At 48.4% G+C, this 17,784-nt stretch overlaps 2 protein-coding genes across 8 annotated transcripts in view; one reads left to right on the top strand and one right to left on the bottom strand.

The window, feature by feature from the left end:
• TRIM33 (tripartite motif containing 33) overlaps window positions 1-5,266 on the top strand; it is a 65,227-nt gene extending 59,961 nt beyond the window's left edge. The window contains 2 exon segments of the mRNA XM_006118832.3: window positions 100-150; window positions 229-5,266. Of these exon segments, the coding sequence (XP_006118894.3) occupies window positions 100-150; window positions 229-441 (264 nt within the window). The 3' untranslated portion in view covers window positions 442-5,266.
• LOC142820905 (uncharacterized) overlaps window positions 1-17,784 on the bottom strand; it is a 67,600-nt gene that overhangs the window by 27,579 nt on the left and 22,237 nt on the right. For all 7 annotated transcript variants that reach the window (XR_012897906.2, XR_012897904.2, XR_016347930.1 and 4 more), the window contains exon 3: window positions 8,603-8,724. Coding sequence is in view for 4 of the 7 variants with exons in the window: in XM_089773570.1 (XP_089629696.1) it covers window positions 8,603-8,724 (122 nt within the window). In the remaining 3 variants the exon portion in view is untranslated. The remainder of the gene's footprint in view (window positions 1-8,602; window positions 8,725-17,784) is intronic.

Below are 17,784 nucleotides of genomic sequence, written 5' to 3' on the forward strand. Positions count from 1 at the left end.
TTCCTGTTATGGCTAACTGTAGTCATCCGACCCTTTGCAATCTCATAACTTTAGAAAGGATTATAATTTCATTTTTTTTGACTCTGGTATCCTTTTTAGATGATGAAAGTTGTTCAAGTTTATGCAGAAACACAAGAGATTAATTTGAAGGTAAGCTTTTCAGACCACGCACACTTGATGAAGGGATGTGCATTACCAACAGGTGAATATTCCTTTTTTTATTTGCAGGCTGATTCAGAAGTAGCACAGGCAGGGAAGGCAGTTGCATTGTACTTTGAAGATAAACTTACAGAGATCTACCCAGACAGGACCTTCCAACCTTTGCCTGAATTTGAGCAGGAAGAGGATGATGGTGAAATAACTGAGGACTCCGATGAAGATTTTATACAGCCACGTAGAAAACGTCTAAAATCAGATGAAAGACCAGTGCATATAAAGTAATCTGATGATATGGACCTAAACCTATTGTAAAAACTGTTATTTAAGTGTTCCTGGAATATTATCATGCCTTCAGTGGTCATTTTGAAGAAGCTGATAGTTTTTAGACAGTATTAGATTACAAAAATGTGTACAGAAACATTCTTGTCAACGGGGGAAAAGTTTGGTTGTAATTTTGGGGAGGGTTGGATTACTTGAAATTCCTTTTCTTTTCCAGAGGTCTCTCTTGGCATGTTCTCACAAATAGAGGTGGGTGAATGTTGATAAAGATGCAGAGTTGATATAGGATGCTCCTTGTACAGATATGTGGACTGTCATACTGATTAGTGATCTTAAGTCTGGACCAATACAGCAACTGTATATCACTTCCATGATGGACTGCTGTCTAAACTGTAAGAAAACTTTGCTAAAAATCAATCCCCTCTTGTGTGAACTTAAGTGTGAATTGCATCATTGCTTTTATCTTCCCATTTAAGTGATGTTGTGAGTAACTGATCTTCTGTGTTAATTCTAGATTCTGCTTTCTTTCCAACTTTTTATGTATAGAAACATTACAAATGATCATTAAACTCTTCTGAATTGGCAAGTGCAGGAGTGTGAGTTCTTAATACATGCAGAGCTAAGCCTGGTTGCAATGAATGTTTTCCGTAGGATTCATGCATATTTATTAATGGAATCTTACGCACAGGACCCTTACAGGCATTTCTAGTTGAAATTCTTAGGATTTTATTGTCTAGTCTAAATCTCCCTGCAGAGGCAGATAGTGCCAATATTAGTTATATAGTTTTCTGTACATACACATTTAGACTGAGAAGGTAATTAGTGATTTTCCAGTCTTCCTTGATATCAGTTTCTGATAGACCACTATTGGCAAAAAATAACCTGACTACCAAATGTGTAAAATTTTCTGTATTCACTTTGTCTTATTTGTAAATAGTGGACTGAAATTTTCTGCAGATCGGCAACATTTGCTGAGCTGTTTTTAAGCTTATATGTATTCTTACTAATGTTCCTATCAAGAACAGATTTGTAATATATGCTGTCTATTTTTAACATTGCATTCATACTGAGCTTCTATCTTATTTTATTAGAAAACTACTCAGAACTTTCTTCAGAAGCAGCTTATAAGTGAAATATCTGGAAAAAATAGAATAAACCTGTTGGAATTTGGTTACTTATCCAGCCACAAAATGGAGCACTTGCACAGACCTGGGGTTGAAAGGTTGAGTGATTTCTAGTTGCATTCTGAAAACAGATTACTCACTATCCAAGCTCTGTTTCAAATAGGCATCTATGTTCTACCATCCCACTGAAAACTGCCTTGATTTCAGCATTTGTGGGTAGACAGACCTGTACAATGAGCTAGTTAAAACTTCCTCTGACATGATCTGCAAGGATGGGCACCAAGAAATGTCATTGTTAGCCTTTGCATGGAATAATTTTGTCACAATAATATGGAACAGTCCTGTGTGTGAGTGCAAACCAGATCAGGATAACCAGAATGTAAACTTGCTATAAAATTTTGCTAAAATACTGCAGATCAATGGCAAACGTTTTGGGTTTTTTTTTTTTACATTCAGCACGATTGATTTATATGACAAAAACCACATGTAAAGAAAGATTTATCTTAACCATAAAATAGAGGTAAATATTTTTAGCAAAAAAGTATTGATTCATCAAATCTTAAAAATGTATTTATACACAACACTTAGGATTAAGTTTCTTCTTACATAGTCATAAAAATGAATTCACATATGACCAAAATCCCTTCTAAAATATGGAAAGGGATTTGAAGGCATTGACAGTTCTTACTTCTTTGGGTTACACTTTAAACTTGAACAAAACTGTTGGATTCATTTTGTGTTTTTGTTCAAACAATGTTTTCCTCAGAGGATTTTGTCTCATGTAGCCATTATAAACCATTTACATTTTAATGCCAAAAGTAGTTACCCAATTTCTTGTAAAACCTACAAGTCTTTGAGTGTCAGTAGGAAAGGGTGGGAAATATGCATGGGAAATTCTAATTTTGGTAAGATTAGCCCACTCTGACTATTCTCCTTCCTTGCGCAGTTTCTAGTTTATCATCTCAGAAAATCTTGTCCATTTGAAAAGAATATTCACTATTAAAATTACAGTGAAAAATGAGATCTCATGGATTGTCTTCAGTTTGTGTTGCCAGTTTTTATGGCATTTAAACACACTGTTCTGTAGATATATTAACATTTTGAAATAACATCTTGGACAATTTATTCTAGTTCCACTCCACATAAGCAGGTAGATTCTCTTTGAGGCATTTTGTTAAATGTTAACAAAGCTTGTATTCCATTAGTTCCATCTACTAACCATTGCTAGTGACACTCAGCTTTGATCTTCAAGTTTTATTCTTGCACATTATCCAGTAAACTTTAAAAAGTTAGTTTTTCCTTTCATCTCTGCAGATGACAATAAAGATTATTTTGCTATTGATGTTTATATGACATTTTGAACTGTTGGCAAGAAACCTTAAGTTTTCTTATCTTGTGTACAACCAAAAGAGAACAGTCCAATTAAGTAAATGAGAACAGAGAACAATCAAATCAAGTTAAGTTTTCATTCTTTTCTTTCCTTTTGACACTCCAAATATATTAAATCAGAGTAACACTTCGGAATTAGCTAGATTCCATTCATCAGTGATGCTGACAGATATATAAGCTACATTTAATCTATTTTTTATTCCCTTAGACTGTGATCATAAATTTATCCTAGAACTGTTTGAGTTCACTCAGCCAGAATGTATTTGTGCCCAGTTACATTTATTCTATTTAACAGCAAATTGTTGAATTTTATATTAACATCTGGACATGTTGGGAGCAGCCTCTGTTCAGCAGTTAATGGGTACTGAAGGATACGTGTGCAATAGACGCAAATAAAAGTTGAGCTACACTGGGATTTAGAAACATGCCTTACGTTAAGGATGAGCCTAGGAGCAGATAGTGGGGGTGCACTGTGCATGCATCATTGTTGTATATGCTCAGTTGCAATGTTCTAATGTGATGGCAAGAAGATGCTTTGGCATGTGATGTAACAGTATGCTCTGATTTTTAAATGCTCCTGTAAAAAGATCATTCACATCTCACTTTTTGTTGTAAATGGTTTTGAGGTTTAAGTTAATCCAAAGTAGTATAAAGCAACTTGCTTTGAAACAGGAGTGAAAAGTGTACAGCATACTAATTGTGGACTTCTCAATTACCTCAGCAGGTATCCTGCCATATAATTACTAGTGATTAATGTTAATTTAACCAGCTACATAGATTCAGGTCTCCTAACTGTGCCCTGGAATTAAGTGGCCTACCATATAATGTTAAGGCTGAGTTACTATCCAAAAAAGGATGTTCCTCCAATTTTTGAGTAGAAATGCTCTGTTAAAGGTAGATAGCTTGTTTCTTGTGAAATATCACCATTAATACTATGTGGTGTGGCATCGATGGAATGTCAGAATACTCAACACTGGATCAATGAAATGTTTTATAAACATTTCCACAAGCTACCAGAACTGAGATCTTTAAAATTAACCCAAGCTTAACCATTCTGTTGTATAGCCTAGTTTGTTAGCTGATCCTATTTAAGCTTAGGTAATGGCAACAGTGTTTTAAAGTTGTGTGTATGATGTACTGGATGTAGGCTTTTTTTTTTTGTTATTCTCTTCCTTGGAAAAAGCAATAAACTGCTTTGTCTGTTGCCTATTAGCATGACAGGAATCCTTTCCTTTGGATAGTGATTTTATAGGAAAGTTTGTATGCATATCACCAAGTCTAGCTTTTAAAACTAAAAGTGTGCAGGAGTTATTGACAATATAGTGTGGCATTTTATTTTAAAAATTGGGGAAAGTTACATATTTTTTTAAAAAGTAGGTGTTTGAGTAAATAATGGAGGTACTTTTTTAACAAATTTATATGCCACAGTTTACATAGACCTATTTCAAACTAAACATATACATTATAACTTCAGATACGGCAATTTCTTTGTCAAGGTGCATGTACAGTAACACTTCCATCTTATTTTCTTGTGTTTGCCTACTAGTGTGTTTCTTCTTGTGTTTTTAATGTATCTGAATCAAAATAGTTTTCAAAATTTGCAGTTAATGCAGATATCTTTATTGTATTATTACATGTATGAAATGCAGTTTTGCCCTTTTCTATTGAATGATCTTTATAACTGAAGGCTGCTTTCTTTAAAATTAACTGAATTTATAAGGAAAGGTACTAAAAGAATTCTATAAGTCTGATTTATTATAGCCTTCCCTCTAAAAAGTGACACAAATTTAAAGGAATAAAATAAAATACATGACTGGTAATGGTCTGCAAATGCGAACATTTCTTCAGTTCAGAACATCATGAAACATGTATATAGCATATAAAGATTTATGCAGTCACAAGCTTGTTTTAATTTTATACGTAAGCATATTCATGGAAGAGTTAAATTCACAGCAATCTCAATAATTTCTTGTTTCCAGCAATTAAACTGGTATTCTTTTTGCACATAGATAATTTTGCTCATCCTTCAGTATGATTCTTCAAAAAGTGCTGTTTGTGATATTGTATTCTCTGAATAATCATATTTAACTTTTTTAACAGTTACTGTTTCTAATTGTTCCGTTCCTGTGTTTTTTGCTGGTGTGTAATAAAGGCAAGTTTTTTCTTTTCATGATTATTTAATACATTAGCTGCCTGTAAATATTTCTTGTTAAATGCTCTGGAATGTGATGTAGAAGTTGTATTAGATCAATTTAAAGCATTGTTTAAAAACCACTTTGTTTTGGTTATTTCTATTAAATTAGAAAAATGCAGAATCTTTCCATCTCAGTTTCTTTTTTGCAAATCTGAACTAGACCTTAAAGCACAAATATGTTTTGATGAGTCACTTTCATGATAGTGGGAAAGAAACAGAACAGAAGTTTGTACATATAAAAGTAAACTCCACTGTTGGGCAAGACTTAACAAAGAAGAGAGCTGTATCTGGAGCATGAGCTAAAACAGAACAAGGTATAAAGCACATTCCTAGCATTGTTTTGGCTAGTGGTCCTTATTTCTCTCTGGGTTTTGCCATATAACTTTCCGTTATGGTTTATGTATGTATTCCTTTGCAATGAAAATAGATTGCATAGGACTAGTGTTCCTTCTAAGACTTTCCTCCCATGAGCGGAGTGAGTTTTGTTTTGTGCACCAGTACTGAGTTCATGTGCGCTTGTTTGGATGTGTGCTAGTGTGGCACGCAAGTTATTAATAAATATCTCATAAACCCCTCCCTTTTCCCTCTGCTGCCATGTCTCCTCCCCCCCCATCTGCTCCCCTGGTGCCTGCTGCCCCCCACCCCTCAACCTCCTCTGCGTTCCTGGCTCCTGCCCTTCTCACTCCCCTCAGCCCTTTGGGGACCCGCCTGCCCCCCCCTCAACCCCTGCACCTGCCCTTTTCTTCCCCCTGTGCCCACCCCTCCTCTAGCCCCACTCTGATCATCTGTAGCTAACTCTCCTCATCCCCTCTCCTAACACCTCCCTCTACCCATCTGCCCCGCCTCCCTCCTCAGCCCTCTAGTGCCTGTTCCTCCCTTCCAGTGTCTGCCCTTCTGCTTCGCCCCCACAATCCTGTGGCACCTGCACCTTCCCTTACCCCTGCACATTCCTGGGGCCTCCCCCTTCCCTCACTGCCCCTGGTGCCCACCCCCTTGCCACCCTCTGCCCCAGTTCCCCTTACACCCTTCTGTGCCCTCACTCATGACTTGCTCCATCCCCTGCCTTCCTCATGCCCACCCCTCCTTACAACTCTTCTTCTCCTGGCACCCACTGCTCCCCTCTCCTCTTCCTCTCGTCCCCACTGCCCCCCCTTCCCTCTCCCAGCATCACCCTGCCCCTTCCTTCTCCCACCCCCACTGACACCTTCCCTCTCCTCCCCCTGCCCTTTTCCTTATTGTCTCCTCTTGGCCTCCAAGCATTTGTCTCTTCTCTACTCTGTCCCTTGGTGCCTTGCCCCTTTCTTCTCCTGCCCTGGCCCCCTCCGCTCCCCTCTGCACAAAATCCTTCCTCTACTCACCCCTCTCCCCCTTAGTTCTCCTCCTGCCCCTTCCCTATCTTTCTGCCTTTGATGTGCAAAGCAGTTTGTGGGCCTGGAGCTAAGACCACAGGGCTATTTTTATTATTGTGGTCTGGCCCCAGAAGCCCCAGTAACTAGGGCCCCAGCTGTTCCCTGGGGCAAGATCGTGTGCTGGGACTGGAGCAGAGGCCACTTATGGTGCTATTTTTAGTACCGTGGTCCTGGTGCCCACGGGCTGCCTGGCTCCAGCTGGGCAGTTACAGAATGGTAGCGGAATGGTGGGAACAGTTGACTAGAAAGCCAGGCTCTCCTTCCAAGACCTCCCTTCTATAAACAGGACGGAGCAGATGGCAAGGTATAAGAGCCAAACTATCTGGCTCAAACACTGCCCTGAATGGCTGAAGTGTTCTTGGTGTTGCATACACACACATCAGACACATTCTGCCTGTGCTCTTGCAGACAGGCAGCCGTGCTGCATGAAGCCTGGGGCCAGACCCTGGGCTCTGCGTGGCGCTGCAGCTTTGAAATGCTGCATGCAGCCCGGGCCAGCTGGGACTCCCCAGTTGACCCCAGACTCCACGCAGCGCTGCTGCTTTGAAATGCTGTGTGCAGCACCTGGCCCGAGGCTGCATGCAATGTTTCAAAGAAGCAGTGCCATGTGGAGCCCAGGAGCAGCTGGGGACTTCCTACTGACTCAGGGCTCCATGCAGCCAGGGCTGGACTAAGGGGTGGGCAAGCCCGGCAGCTTCTCAGGGCGCCAACCGATGGGGGGTGCCTGATGGCAGCTGAAAGGAGCGCACAGCGTCCCTTATAGCTGCCATCAAGTGCTGTGTGCCTGGCTCCTGCAGCACTGGCAGGCCTCCCCCCGTCCCCATCCTCACAGTGCCAGCCAGAAGCACCCTTCCCTCCACGGCCACATGGCCCTGCATGGCCAGGTGCTGCATGTTCCCCGGGGTGGGCCCCGGGCTGCGTGTCAGCGGCTGGGCCAGGCAGCGCATGTGCTGTGCGCACCCGGGTGGGCCTGTGCTCCTTAGGGGCTCCCCAGGGGCAGGCCCGTGCATGCACCATGCGCCCGGGGACAGTGCTGTGCGCCCAGGGCGCCAAAATGGTTTGGGCTGGCCCTACATGCAGTGCTGCTGCTTTGAAACACTGCGTGGAGCCTGATGCTGGGCTTGCCATGGCGTTTCAAAGCGCCAGCGCTGCATGGAGCCCAGGGTCAGCTGGGGATTCCCCGTGCTCCCTGCAGCACTTTCACCTTCAAAGTGTAGCAACAGCCCTGTGGTTTTTGCTACACTTCAAAGGCAGAAGCACCCTTATCGACTAAATGAATAGCCAATGGAAACTGCATAGACACTTCAAATAATTGAAGTGTGACATTCCTATTGGTGATCTGCCACTTCTCATAGCAGTGGGGGGTTAGGAGGGACAGCAAAGATCATTTAGCTCAGCCCCTGGCCAAGATGCAGAATCTATTGGGTCTAAACCAGTAGTTCTCAATGAGGGGTAAACAGACCCCTGAGGGCAAACAGACGTCTTTCAGGGGAACATCAACTCATCTAGATATTTGCCTAGTTTTGCAACAGTCTACATGAGCATTAGCTAAGTCAGTACAAACACATTTCATACAGATGTAAGCAATTTTTCAGTACTAAGGTGCTGTGCCACGTCTGTATTGGATCTGTCTTCATACACCACATTTAACAGACTCCTGAGAGGCATTCAGTAGGCTGGGAAGGTTCTGAGCCTCTAGTCTAAACCATCCAAGGCAGGTGCCTACTTTTGAAAACCTCCAAGGAAAGAGCCTTCCCAGGTGTCTGTTCCATTGTCCTACTGTCCTTCAAGTGAGGGAATTTTTCCTGAGATTTAATCTTAATCTGCTTATGTGCCCTGCCTTATCCAGGCACCTCCCCAAGTGCGGGCCTTGGGGGGTCCAAGAGGTAACAGGCTACGGGAGCTCTGCGGGGGATGGGAGGGGTTTATTGTGTGCATCTCTCAGCTAGGCAGTGAAGTTACCGGTGTATTCTCTCTGCATGTTGAGCACGGGCTCAGCCTTGCCAGTCCATCTGCTCCATCTCCTACCCCTGTGGCTGGACTCTTACCTGTCATTTTCAGCACCACCAGGTCTCCATTCAGTCCTCTGGGAACAAAGATGCCTTCCTCCCTCTGACTTGTTTCTCTTTGGTGACTTTGGCCCCAGCTTGCTGCAGTGAGACGGACTTTCCTACAGTGGAAAGGAGAGTTTGAATTCTGGTTGCAAAGGTTCAGAGCCTTTAACCCCTGCCCCTGCAACACAGCAGCAGTTGAAGGCAGTTCCCAGGGCCCAGTGGTGTGCCTGGGACCACGGCACCCCCGCCAGCACTTGATTTCCCAATGTTCTCCCAGGGTGGAGGTGAGCTGATGTCTCCTAAGTGTCTTGTATTCCTGCCCCTGTCTGCAGGGGAGGCCAGAGGTCAGTGTGTTGCTGGGTGTCACCCTCAGGGTTTAGAAAAGGGCAACTAAAATGATTAGGGGTTTGAAATGGGTCCCATATGAAGAGAGGTTAAAGCAACTGGGACTCTTCAGTTTAGAAAAGAGGAGACTGAGGGGGAATATGATAGAGGTCTATAAAATCATGGGTGGTGTGGAGAGGGTGAATAAAGAAAAGTTATTTATTAGTTTCCATAATAGAAGAACTAGAGGACACCAAATGAAATTAATGGGTAGCAGGTTTAAAACATAAAAGAAAGTTCTTCACACAGCACATAGTCAACCTGTGGAACTCCTTGCCAGAGAAGGACTATAACAGAGTTTAAAGAGACGTTAGATAATTTCACGGAGGCTAGAAATGGTGTCCCTGGCCTCTGTCTGTCAGAGGCTGGAGATGGGTGGCACGAGACAACTCGCTTGATCATTGTTTCTGGGGCACCTGGTGCTGGCCACTGTCGGCAGACAGGCTACTGGGTTAGACAGACCTTTGGTCTGACCCAGTACGCCCGTTCTTATGTTCTTAGGCGTATTCAGTAAGGGCCTGGACACAGGACTGGCTTGTTCTCCAGAGTGCTCCCATTCCCTCTCCCACCACACAGCAACAGAGCGTATGAAACCCAGCTCCTCCCTAAGAAGAGGAAGTACTTCCTGTGTGATTAGCCTGTGAAACTCACTACCACAAGAAGCCACTGAGGCTAATTCCTTCGCAGGCTTCAAAATTCACAATTACATACCTGGATGCAATAACCTCTCGTTCCCCTCAGTTCTACTATTTGCCAATTCTAGGAACCACAACACACATGGATGCAATAGGCGGGAGATGAAATGAGCAAAGGGAGAGGCAGCATTTGGTCTGAGGCTACTTTTCTGCTTTACCATGTAGCCTTTCAGAAGAGCTATGCCAGAGTAATGCTGCTTGGACTGCACTACCAGTGGCTATGTTGCCCTCTGAGTCTAGGGGCCAGATCACAGAGACTCTGCTAGGCTGCTCTGGCTTTGTCACAGCAGCTGATGATCCTCCCAGGCTTTGTCTGACCACTGCAGCACGCTGAGCCAAAGCTCATGAATCCCAGAGCCTCCCCAGCTGTCTGTTCCATTGCCCATGCTCAACTCCCTCTATGCTGGGGGCAGCACAGCCCCGCAGCTGCTTAAGGAGCCCCGCCAGGCAGGGGCAGAGAACAGGGGCACTGAGCTGCCTGGCTGGGGGAGGGAGCCTGCTCCCTGCTGAGAACAGAGCAGGGAGTCTCTCGCAGGCCATAGGGACAAAGAAGGAATTTCCCTCCCCGCCTTTGGCCAACAGCAGGAGGCCTGCGCTGAACAAGTGGAAGGGCTGGGTTCAGGCAGTGAGGGCGTTCGGCGCCAGATCTGGAGTGACAGGACTTAGCAATGGCACAACTGTGAGCCAGCAGCTGCTGCATGTCTGCTCTTGCAGGCACTGACATAAGAGTTCTAGCAGCAGCTGCTGGCTGAAGCCTGGCATCGCTCCCAAGAACTTAGGCCAAGGGACTAGCTGAGGGCAAGATGACAGACTGCCCCACCCCTGGACACATAACAGCCTGAGCTGCCTTCTGGGCTCCATGGTGACTGCCAGCAATGGGTTGTGGGCACAACCCAGTGCCCATGCAGGCCTGTCACCCCATGCACAGCATCTCCCAGTCCAGGAGGTGCAGGGCCTTGCTACCAATAGGCCATGTGTGCGCTAACCAGCTGCTTGTGCCCAGCGGGCACCTTGGACACTGCCCTGCCAAGATGGAGGAGTGCTGTCAGGCCTGACTTCCCCCTCCCCCGTGCAGGGCGTGTTTGTGCAAAGGGCAGCCAGTCTGGCAAAAAAGGGGAGAGTGGGGGGAGGGAGCAGGAGGAGAAGCAGCAGCAGGGAAAGACAGGAAGAAGACCTGGCCCCTCCTCACACGGGAGTTTGCAGAGAGCCAACCCAGAGCCATTATGCAGCCACTCATATCCACGGAGCCCTGGTGTCTATGGGGGCTGGCCCGTCAGTAACTGCCTCCTGCAGGGCCAGGCTTGGCGCAGCCCAGGGGCCATGTGGAAGGGTGAGATTCACTGTTACCAAAGAAAGGAGGGTCCTCCCACTGTGCATTCTGGGCTACACTGCAGCTGGGACTAAACACCTGCTCCCATCCCGGCCTGGGGGGTGCAGCTTGCTCTGCTGCCCCACTGCACTGAACAGGATGCTATAGCAACAGCCTGCCTGGGTTGACTTCCTCTCCACCAGGAGCCTGGCCACAGGGCGCACAGCCTTCCTATGCTGCCTCCTTGCCCTTGGGGACCCCATCCACTCACCCTCCTTGGGCCATGCTTGGCCTGTGCACTGCAGGGCTCTCTGACACCTCAGATCTTTGGCCTGCCTGGCTTTCCCCACGGGGGCTGGGGTGCAGGTGTGGAGCTGGAGCAGAGGTGCCCAGCACCTGCTGATAGTGGGGGGCACAATGAGAGCTCCCACTGAGCCACCTCCCCCTTCCTTCCATCGCCCCGTGTGTAAATGTGTAATGACATTTTCAGCAGTTACCTGTTTATCAGAGTGAATAAATGTTAACATCCCTACTGCGCAGGACTGGCAGAAATCCTGGGGGAGGGCAGATGCCCCCGTCTGCCTTCCCCTACATCTGCATCACCACTGGCTATGACTGTACAACAAGGATGCTGCTGAGAAACAGGCTATTGGGGTGTACTACACTGACCTACCTTCAAATCATGTGACTCGTGCTGAGCCAGGATGGCTTGGTTCAGCAAGGTCAGGTCTGTCCATGCTATAAATTCACCCCAATAAGCCTGATCTGTAAAGACATCAACCAGTAGAGCCAGGGCCGTCTCCTAGACTATCAGCTCATCTTTGATGTGTGACCACGGCTGAGAGTTCCTGTTCCCAGCAGCTAGTGGCAGCAGCTTATAAATGACAGCATGGAGTGGGGCGCCCCGAGTCTCTCCCCTTGAAGAGGCAGGAAGAACTTAAAACTGCTAGCAAATAAACACAACTATGACATGATTGTGATCACAGAAATGTGGTGGGATAATACACGTGATTGGAATATTGGTACAGAAAGGTGCAGCCTGCTCAGGAAGGGTAGGCAGGGAAAAAAGGGAGGAGGTGTTGCCTTAAATATTAAAAATCTACACACTTGGACTGAGGTGGAGATGGACGTAGGAGACAGAGCATCTCCAAGTTAGGTTACAAAGAGTAAAAAACAAAGGTGATGTCATGCTTAGAGTCTACAACAGACTACCTCACCAGGAAGAAGAGGCAGATGAGGCTTTTTTTAAACAACTAATAAAATCATCCAAAGCACAGGATTTGATGGTGATGGGGGACTTCAACTATCCAGAAATATGTTGGAAAAATAACACAGCCGGGCACAGATTATCCAACAAGTTCTTTGGACCGCATTGGAGACCATTTCTTATTTCAGAAGATGTAGAAAGCTACTGGGGGGTAGCTGTTCTAGATTTGATTTTAACAAGTAGGGAGGAACTCGTTGACAAACTGAAAGTGCAAGGCAGCTTGGGTGAAAATGATCATGAAATTGTAGAGTTCATGATTCTAAGAATGGTAGAAGGGAGACCAGCAAAATAAAGACAATGGCGTTCAAGAAGGGAGACTTTAGCAATCTCAGGAAAGTAGTAAGGTCGGTCCCATAGGAAGCAAGACTAAGGAAAAACAATTGCAGACAGTTGACATTATTTCAAAAGGGCATTACTAAGGGCGCAGGAGGGAGCAATTCCATTGCGTAGGAAAGACAGGTAGTCTGGCAAGACCCCACCTTGGTTTAACCAAGAGATCTTGAATGATCTACAAATCAAAAAGGAGTCATATAAAAAGTGGAAACTAGGTCAAAGTACAAAAGCAGAATATACACAACACAAGTATGTAGGGGCAAAATTAAAAAGGCAAATGCACAAAACGAGCTCAATGTAGATAGAGACAAAAGGGTAATAAGAAAACAATCTACAAGTACATTAGACATTAGAGGAAGACCAAGGACAGGATAAGTCCATGGCTCAATGGGTGAAACAACAACAGGAAACTTGCAAATGGCAGAGGTGCTAAATGACTTATTTGTTTTGGTTTTCGCCAAGAAGATTGGTGGTGACTGGATGCCTAACATAGTAAATGCTAGTGGTGATGGGGTAGGTTTTAAGGATGTTACATTTAGCTGAATCAACTAATGGAATGCATCAACTATTCAATTAGTATCAACTAGCAAGGGCCCTGCTTTCAAAGGCAGAAGCATCGTGGGGAGCACAGGGCCAGCAGGGACTGCTTGAGTCCCCCTGCTTGCCTCCTACTCCTGCCGCACTTCTGCTTTTGAAATGTTGCAAGAGCTCTGCTCTGCTCTTGCTACATTTCAAAGGCAGAAGCCCATCAGTTCCTTGCTACACCTCTGGCCCCCCTACGGAGACAGTGCTGGGGAGAACCAGCTTTTAAGCTGGCTCCCCCAGCACCAGCTCCTGCTCCCCATTTGCTGCCTCTCTCTGACAGAGACAGCAGGTGGGGGTGGGGGGAAGCGACTAGTGGAGTCACTAGTCGATTATCCAATAAGCATATGTTTACTGGATAGTCAACTAGTCGACTAGTCACTTTCATCCCTAGTAGGTTTAGAAGTTAAAATAGGAATAGAACAAGTTAAAAATTACTTAGAAAAGTTAGATGTCTTCAAGTCACCAGAGCCTGAATAAATGCACCCTAGAATACCCAAGTATCTGATAGAAAGAGGTATCGGAGCCATTAGCTATCATATTTGAAAAGTCATGGAAGTTGGGAGAAATTCCATAAGACTGGAAAAGGGCAAATATAGCACCCATCTATAAAAAGGGAAATAAGGACAAGCCATGAAACTACAGACTAATCAGCTTAACTTCTGTGCCAGGGAAGTTACTGGAGCAAATAATTAAGGAATTTATCTGCAAATGTCTGAAAGATAATAAGATGTTAAGTAACAGTCAGCGTGAATTTATAAAGAACAAATCATGTCAAACCAATCTGAGAGTGTTCTTTGATAGGCTAACAAGACTTCTAGATATGGGGGAAGCAGTAGATATGGTATACGTAGACTTTAGTAAAACATTTGATAGTCTCATATGACCTTCTTGTCAATAAACTAGGGAAATACAACCTAGATGGGGCGACTATAAGGAGGGTGCATAATTGTCCGGATAACCTTTCTCGGAGAGGAGTTATTAACACTTCATGATCACACTGGAAGGGCATTAACAAGTGGAGTTCCACAGGGGTCAGTTTTGGGACAAGTTCTGGTCAATATCTTCATCAACAGGTTAGATATTGGCATAGAGAGTATGTGTGACGGCGCGTTGGGGGTCCCCCGTCTCCTGCACCCCGAAATGGCACAAACAGACTCCACCAGCCAGTGGAATTGAGGGTGGTTTATTGCTCCTCCAGGATACAGCACAGCACAGATGTAATCTGGTTACAGGAACTGGGGCTAAGAGGCCTCAGTGCCCCCCTTGAGATAGGGGAGTCCCAGCCCCCTCCCCAGCTCCTTCTTCCCTGCCTTCCAGCCAGGAACTCACTCTCTTCCCGCCCTGCCCCCCAGCCAGGGCAGCATTCCACCTTCCTTTGTTCCTCTCCATGGGGGGTGTCTGGCCATACTAGTTTGCATAGTGACTCGTCCTGTTTTGCTGGGTCGTGGTACCAACGGCAGCCAGTGGGGGTTACCCCAGAGCCAGCAGCATAGAAACCAGCCAGGTACCCCCACTACGTCACAGTTCTCCCCCCTCTGAGAGCGAACTGAGCAGGGTCACTCCGCTCGTGACCTAGGGAAGTTCGGGTCCTCTGCGTGGGAACCCGCCCTGGGGACATGGGTGTTCCCCTTGACTCAGGCCGGCCGTGGCGAGGCCCCACATGAGCTGGCTTCTCTCTGTCCACTCACCGCCCCGCTCCAGGGCGACTGGCATAGGACTGTCCTCGGGGGTCACACCCACCCTTCCGCTGGCCTTGATCTCTGGCCAGGGTCTCTCGGGCCGGGGCCATGAGCCCAGCGAGCCTTCTTTGGACAGCCAGAGCGGCTTCCACCCCCGATGCGCCATCCAGGGAGCTCTTCCCCTCCCATAGCTCTCTCAGCGAGCCCAGAGGGTCCTCTATCTGGGGTAGAGACCCCCAAGCCGCTTTCCTACTGTCTTGGGCCTTCCCGCCCCTCTGGCAGGAGTCACAGGACCGGCAGTACCGCTGAACGGCTGTAAAGATTCCCGGCCAATAGAAGTGCTGGAGCAGCCTCAGCCGGGTGCTCCGGATCCCCCGGTGGCCCCCAATGGGGACGTCGTGGGCCAAATACAGCAGCTTGAGGCGATACTTTCGGGGGACGACCAGCTGCCGCTGGACCCTCCATGCCCTCACCTTCCTGGGGGGAAGCCATTCCCGGAACAGGAGTCCACGCTCCCGCAGGAATCTCTCCTGGCCACCTCTCCCCCGGGGCTGAGCTGCACGGAGGCCAGCCTGGTCCCTCAGCCTCTGCAAGGAGGGGTCTGCCTGCACCTCAGCCTGGAATTCAGCTGCTGAGGCAGGGATCGGGACCTGTTCCCCACCTTTGCCTAGGTCCAGAATCCCAGCCTGGCTGGACCCCGTGTCCACTGGGATGGGACCCTGAGGACGCTGCCAGGAATCCTTCCCTGGACCCATGTTGTCAGCCCCCCGCTGGCTCTGGCTCCGGGTAGTGACTAGAGCCCGCTGGGATTCATGGGGCCACTCCTCTAGGTCATTCCCCATCAGCACCTCGGTGGGCAAGTGCGGGTGCACCCCCACTTCCTTGAGGCCTTCCTTCGCCCCCCATTTCAGATGCACCCGGGATACAGGCACCTTAAACGGGGACCCGTCTATGCCCTTCAGGGTCAGCTGCGTGTGGGGTAGTATCCGGTCTGGGGCCACTATGTCGGATCGGGCCAGAGTCACCTCCGCCCCCGTGTCCCAGAAGCCCGTCACCTTCCTACCATCCACCTCCAGGGGTATGAGGCACTCGCTCCGCAGGGGCCGTCCTGCCCCCACCCGGTACACGGAGAAATCCGCCTCCTGAGAATCAGACCTCCCAGGGGAGGTGCACTGAGCATCCTTCCCCTCTCTCTGAGCTGAGGTTTGCCTGCCAGCCCCTGCCTCTGGGGCAGCCTGCCCTTCCTCCCGCCCCAGCCAGTTAACCCTGGAAAGTCCCCGGTCCTGGGACCTGGTGCACTGAGCCCTCTTGTGGCCTTTTTGCCCACAGCGATAGCAAGTTAGGCTTTGGGCTGTCTCTGTCCAGGCCCTGGCTGGTTCTCTGGGGCGCAGACGACCTGTTCCTTGGTCTCGCCCCGTAGTTGACTCCCTCCGTCGCTCAGCCGAGATCCGGTCTCTGCGTGATTCCCTTTCTCTCCGGGACTCCCGTTCACACCCGGACCGGCTCTCCGTGAACTCGTCCGCCAGCCTCCCGGCCTCCTGGGGGTTCTCTGGTCTCTGGTCCTTGAGCCACAGCCTCAGTTTGGGTGGGCACGCTTCATAGAACTGCTCCATCAGGACCAGCTTGAGCAGCTCCTCTGCGGTCTGGGCTCCGACTCCAGACACCCACTTGCGGCCGTATTGCGACAGGCGGGAGGCCAGATCCACATAGGTCTCCCGTGGCCCTTTCTGTACCCCCCGGAACTTCTTCCTGTACATCTCGGGGGTCAGCCCGAACTTGTGCAGCAGGGCCTCCTTGACTCGGCTGTAATCCCCTGGCTGTAGGTCCTCCAGCTGACTGAGCACTCCGGCTGCCTCCTGGTTCAGTGCGGAGATGAGCCCCTGCAGCCAGTCAGCTGGGGGAACCCGTTGCAGTCCACAGGCCCTCTCAAAGGAGCTGAGGAACCCGTCTATGTCGCCCACGTCCTTCAATTGGGCCACCACGAGCCTTTCCAAGTGCCTGGCAGTCCCGGGACCCTGGGGCCCATCCGCACTTGGCGAAGCTGGTGCCCCGCCGATTCTCCGCTCTGCCATGGCCAGCTCATGCTGTCGCTGCCTCTCTCGGTCCTGGCGGTCCCTTTCTTGATCTTGGCGCTCCTTCTCTCGGTCCTGGCGGTCCCTCTCTCGGTCCTCTGCTTCCAATTCCTTGATCCGCAGCTGGATCTCCAGCCGCCGCAGCTCCGCTGGGCTAGCCCCTGCCCTAGATGGGCTACGGCTTGCAGGCCTCCCGAGAGACACTCTCTCATCTCTCTGGTGGGTTCCAGCGCTCCTCCCCCTCTCTGAGCCTGACACTCTCTCAGGGGGAGTCTGGCAGCTTCCCCTGGGGACAAGATCCTGGCCCTGTGGCTGGTCATTCTCTTCCAGCTGGGCAATCAGCTGGGCCTTGGCTGCTTTCCGCACAGGCAAGCCCCTCTCTCTGCACAGCCCCACCAGCTCTGCCTTCAAGAGTCAGGCGTAGGCCATCTGCCCGCTGGGCCCGTCGGTGCAGACTCACCAGTCTAGTGCTGCAGCGCCCCACGATTCCCCGGAACTGCTTCGCTCTGCCTCCAGCACGCCTGGCTCCAGGGCTCTTGCTTCTACGGCGCCTTGTCGCTCGCCGCTGGAAGCTCCATCCACGGGGTGCAGTGCATCCCACTTCTGACACCAATGTGACGGCGCGTTGGGGGTCCCCGTCTCCTGCACCCCGAAATGGCACAAACAGACTCCACCAGCCAGTGGAATTGAGGGTGGTTTATTGCTCCTCCAGGATACAGCACAGCACAGATGTAATCTGGTTACAGGAACTGGGGCTAAGAGGCCTCAGTGCCCCCCTTGAGATAGGGGAGTCCCAGCCCCCTCCCCAGCTCCTTCTTCCCTGCCTTCCAGCCAGGAACTCACTCTCTTCCC

This window comes from Pelodiscus sinensis, chromosome 27 (genome assembly GCF_052426305.1).
Source record: "Pelodiscus sinensis isolate ZL-2025 chromosome 27, ASM5242630v1, whole genome shotgun sequence".
NCBI classification, from domain to species: Eukaryota; Metazoa; Chordata; order Testudines; family Trionychidae; genus Pelodiscus; species Pelodiscus sinensis.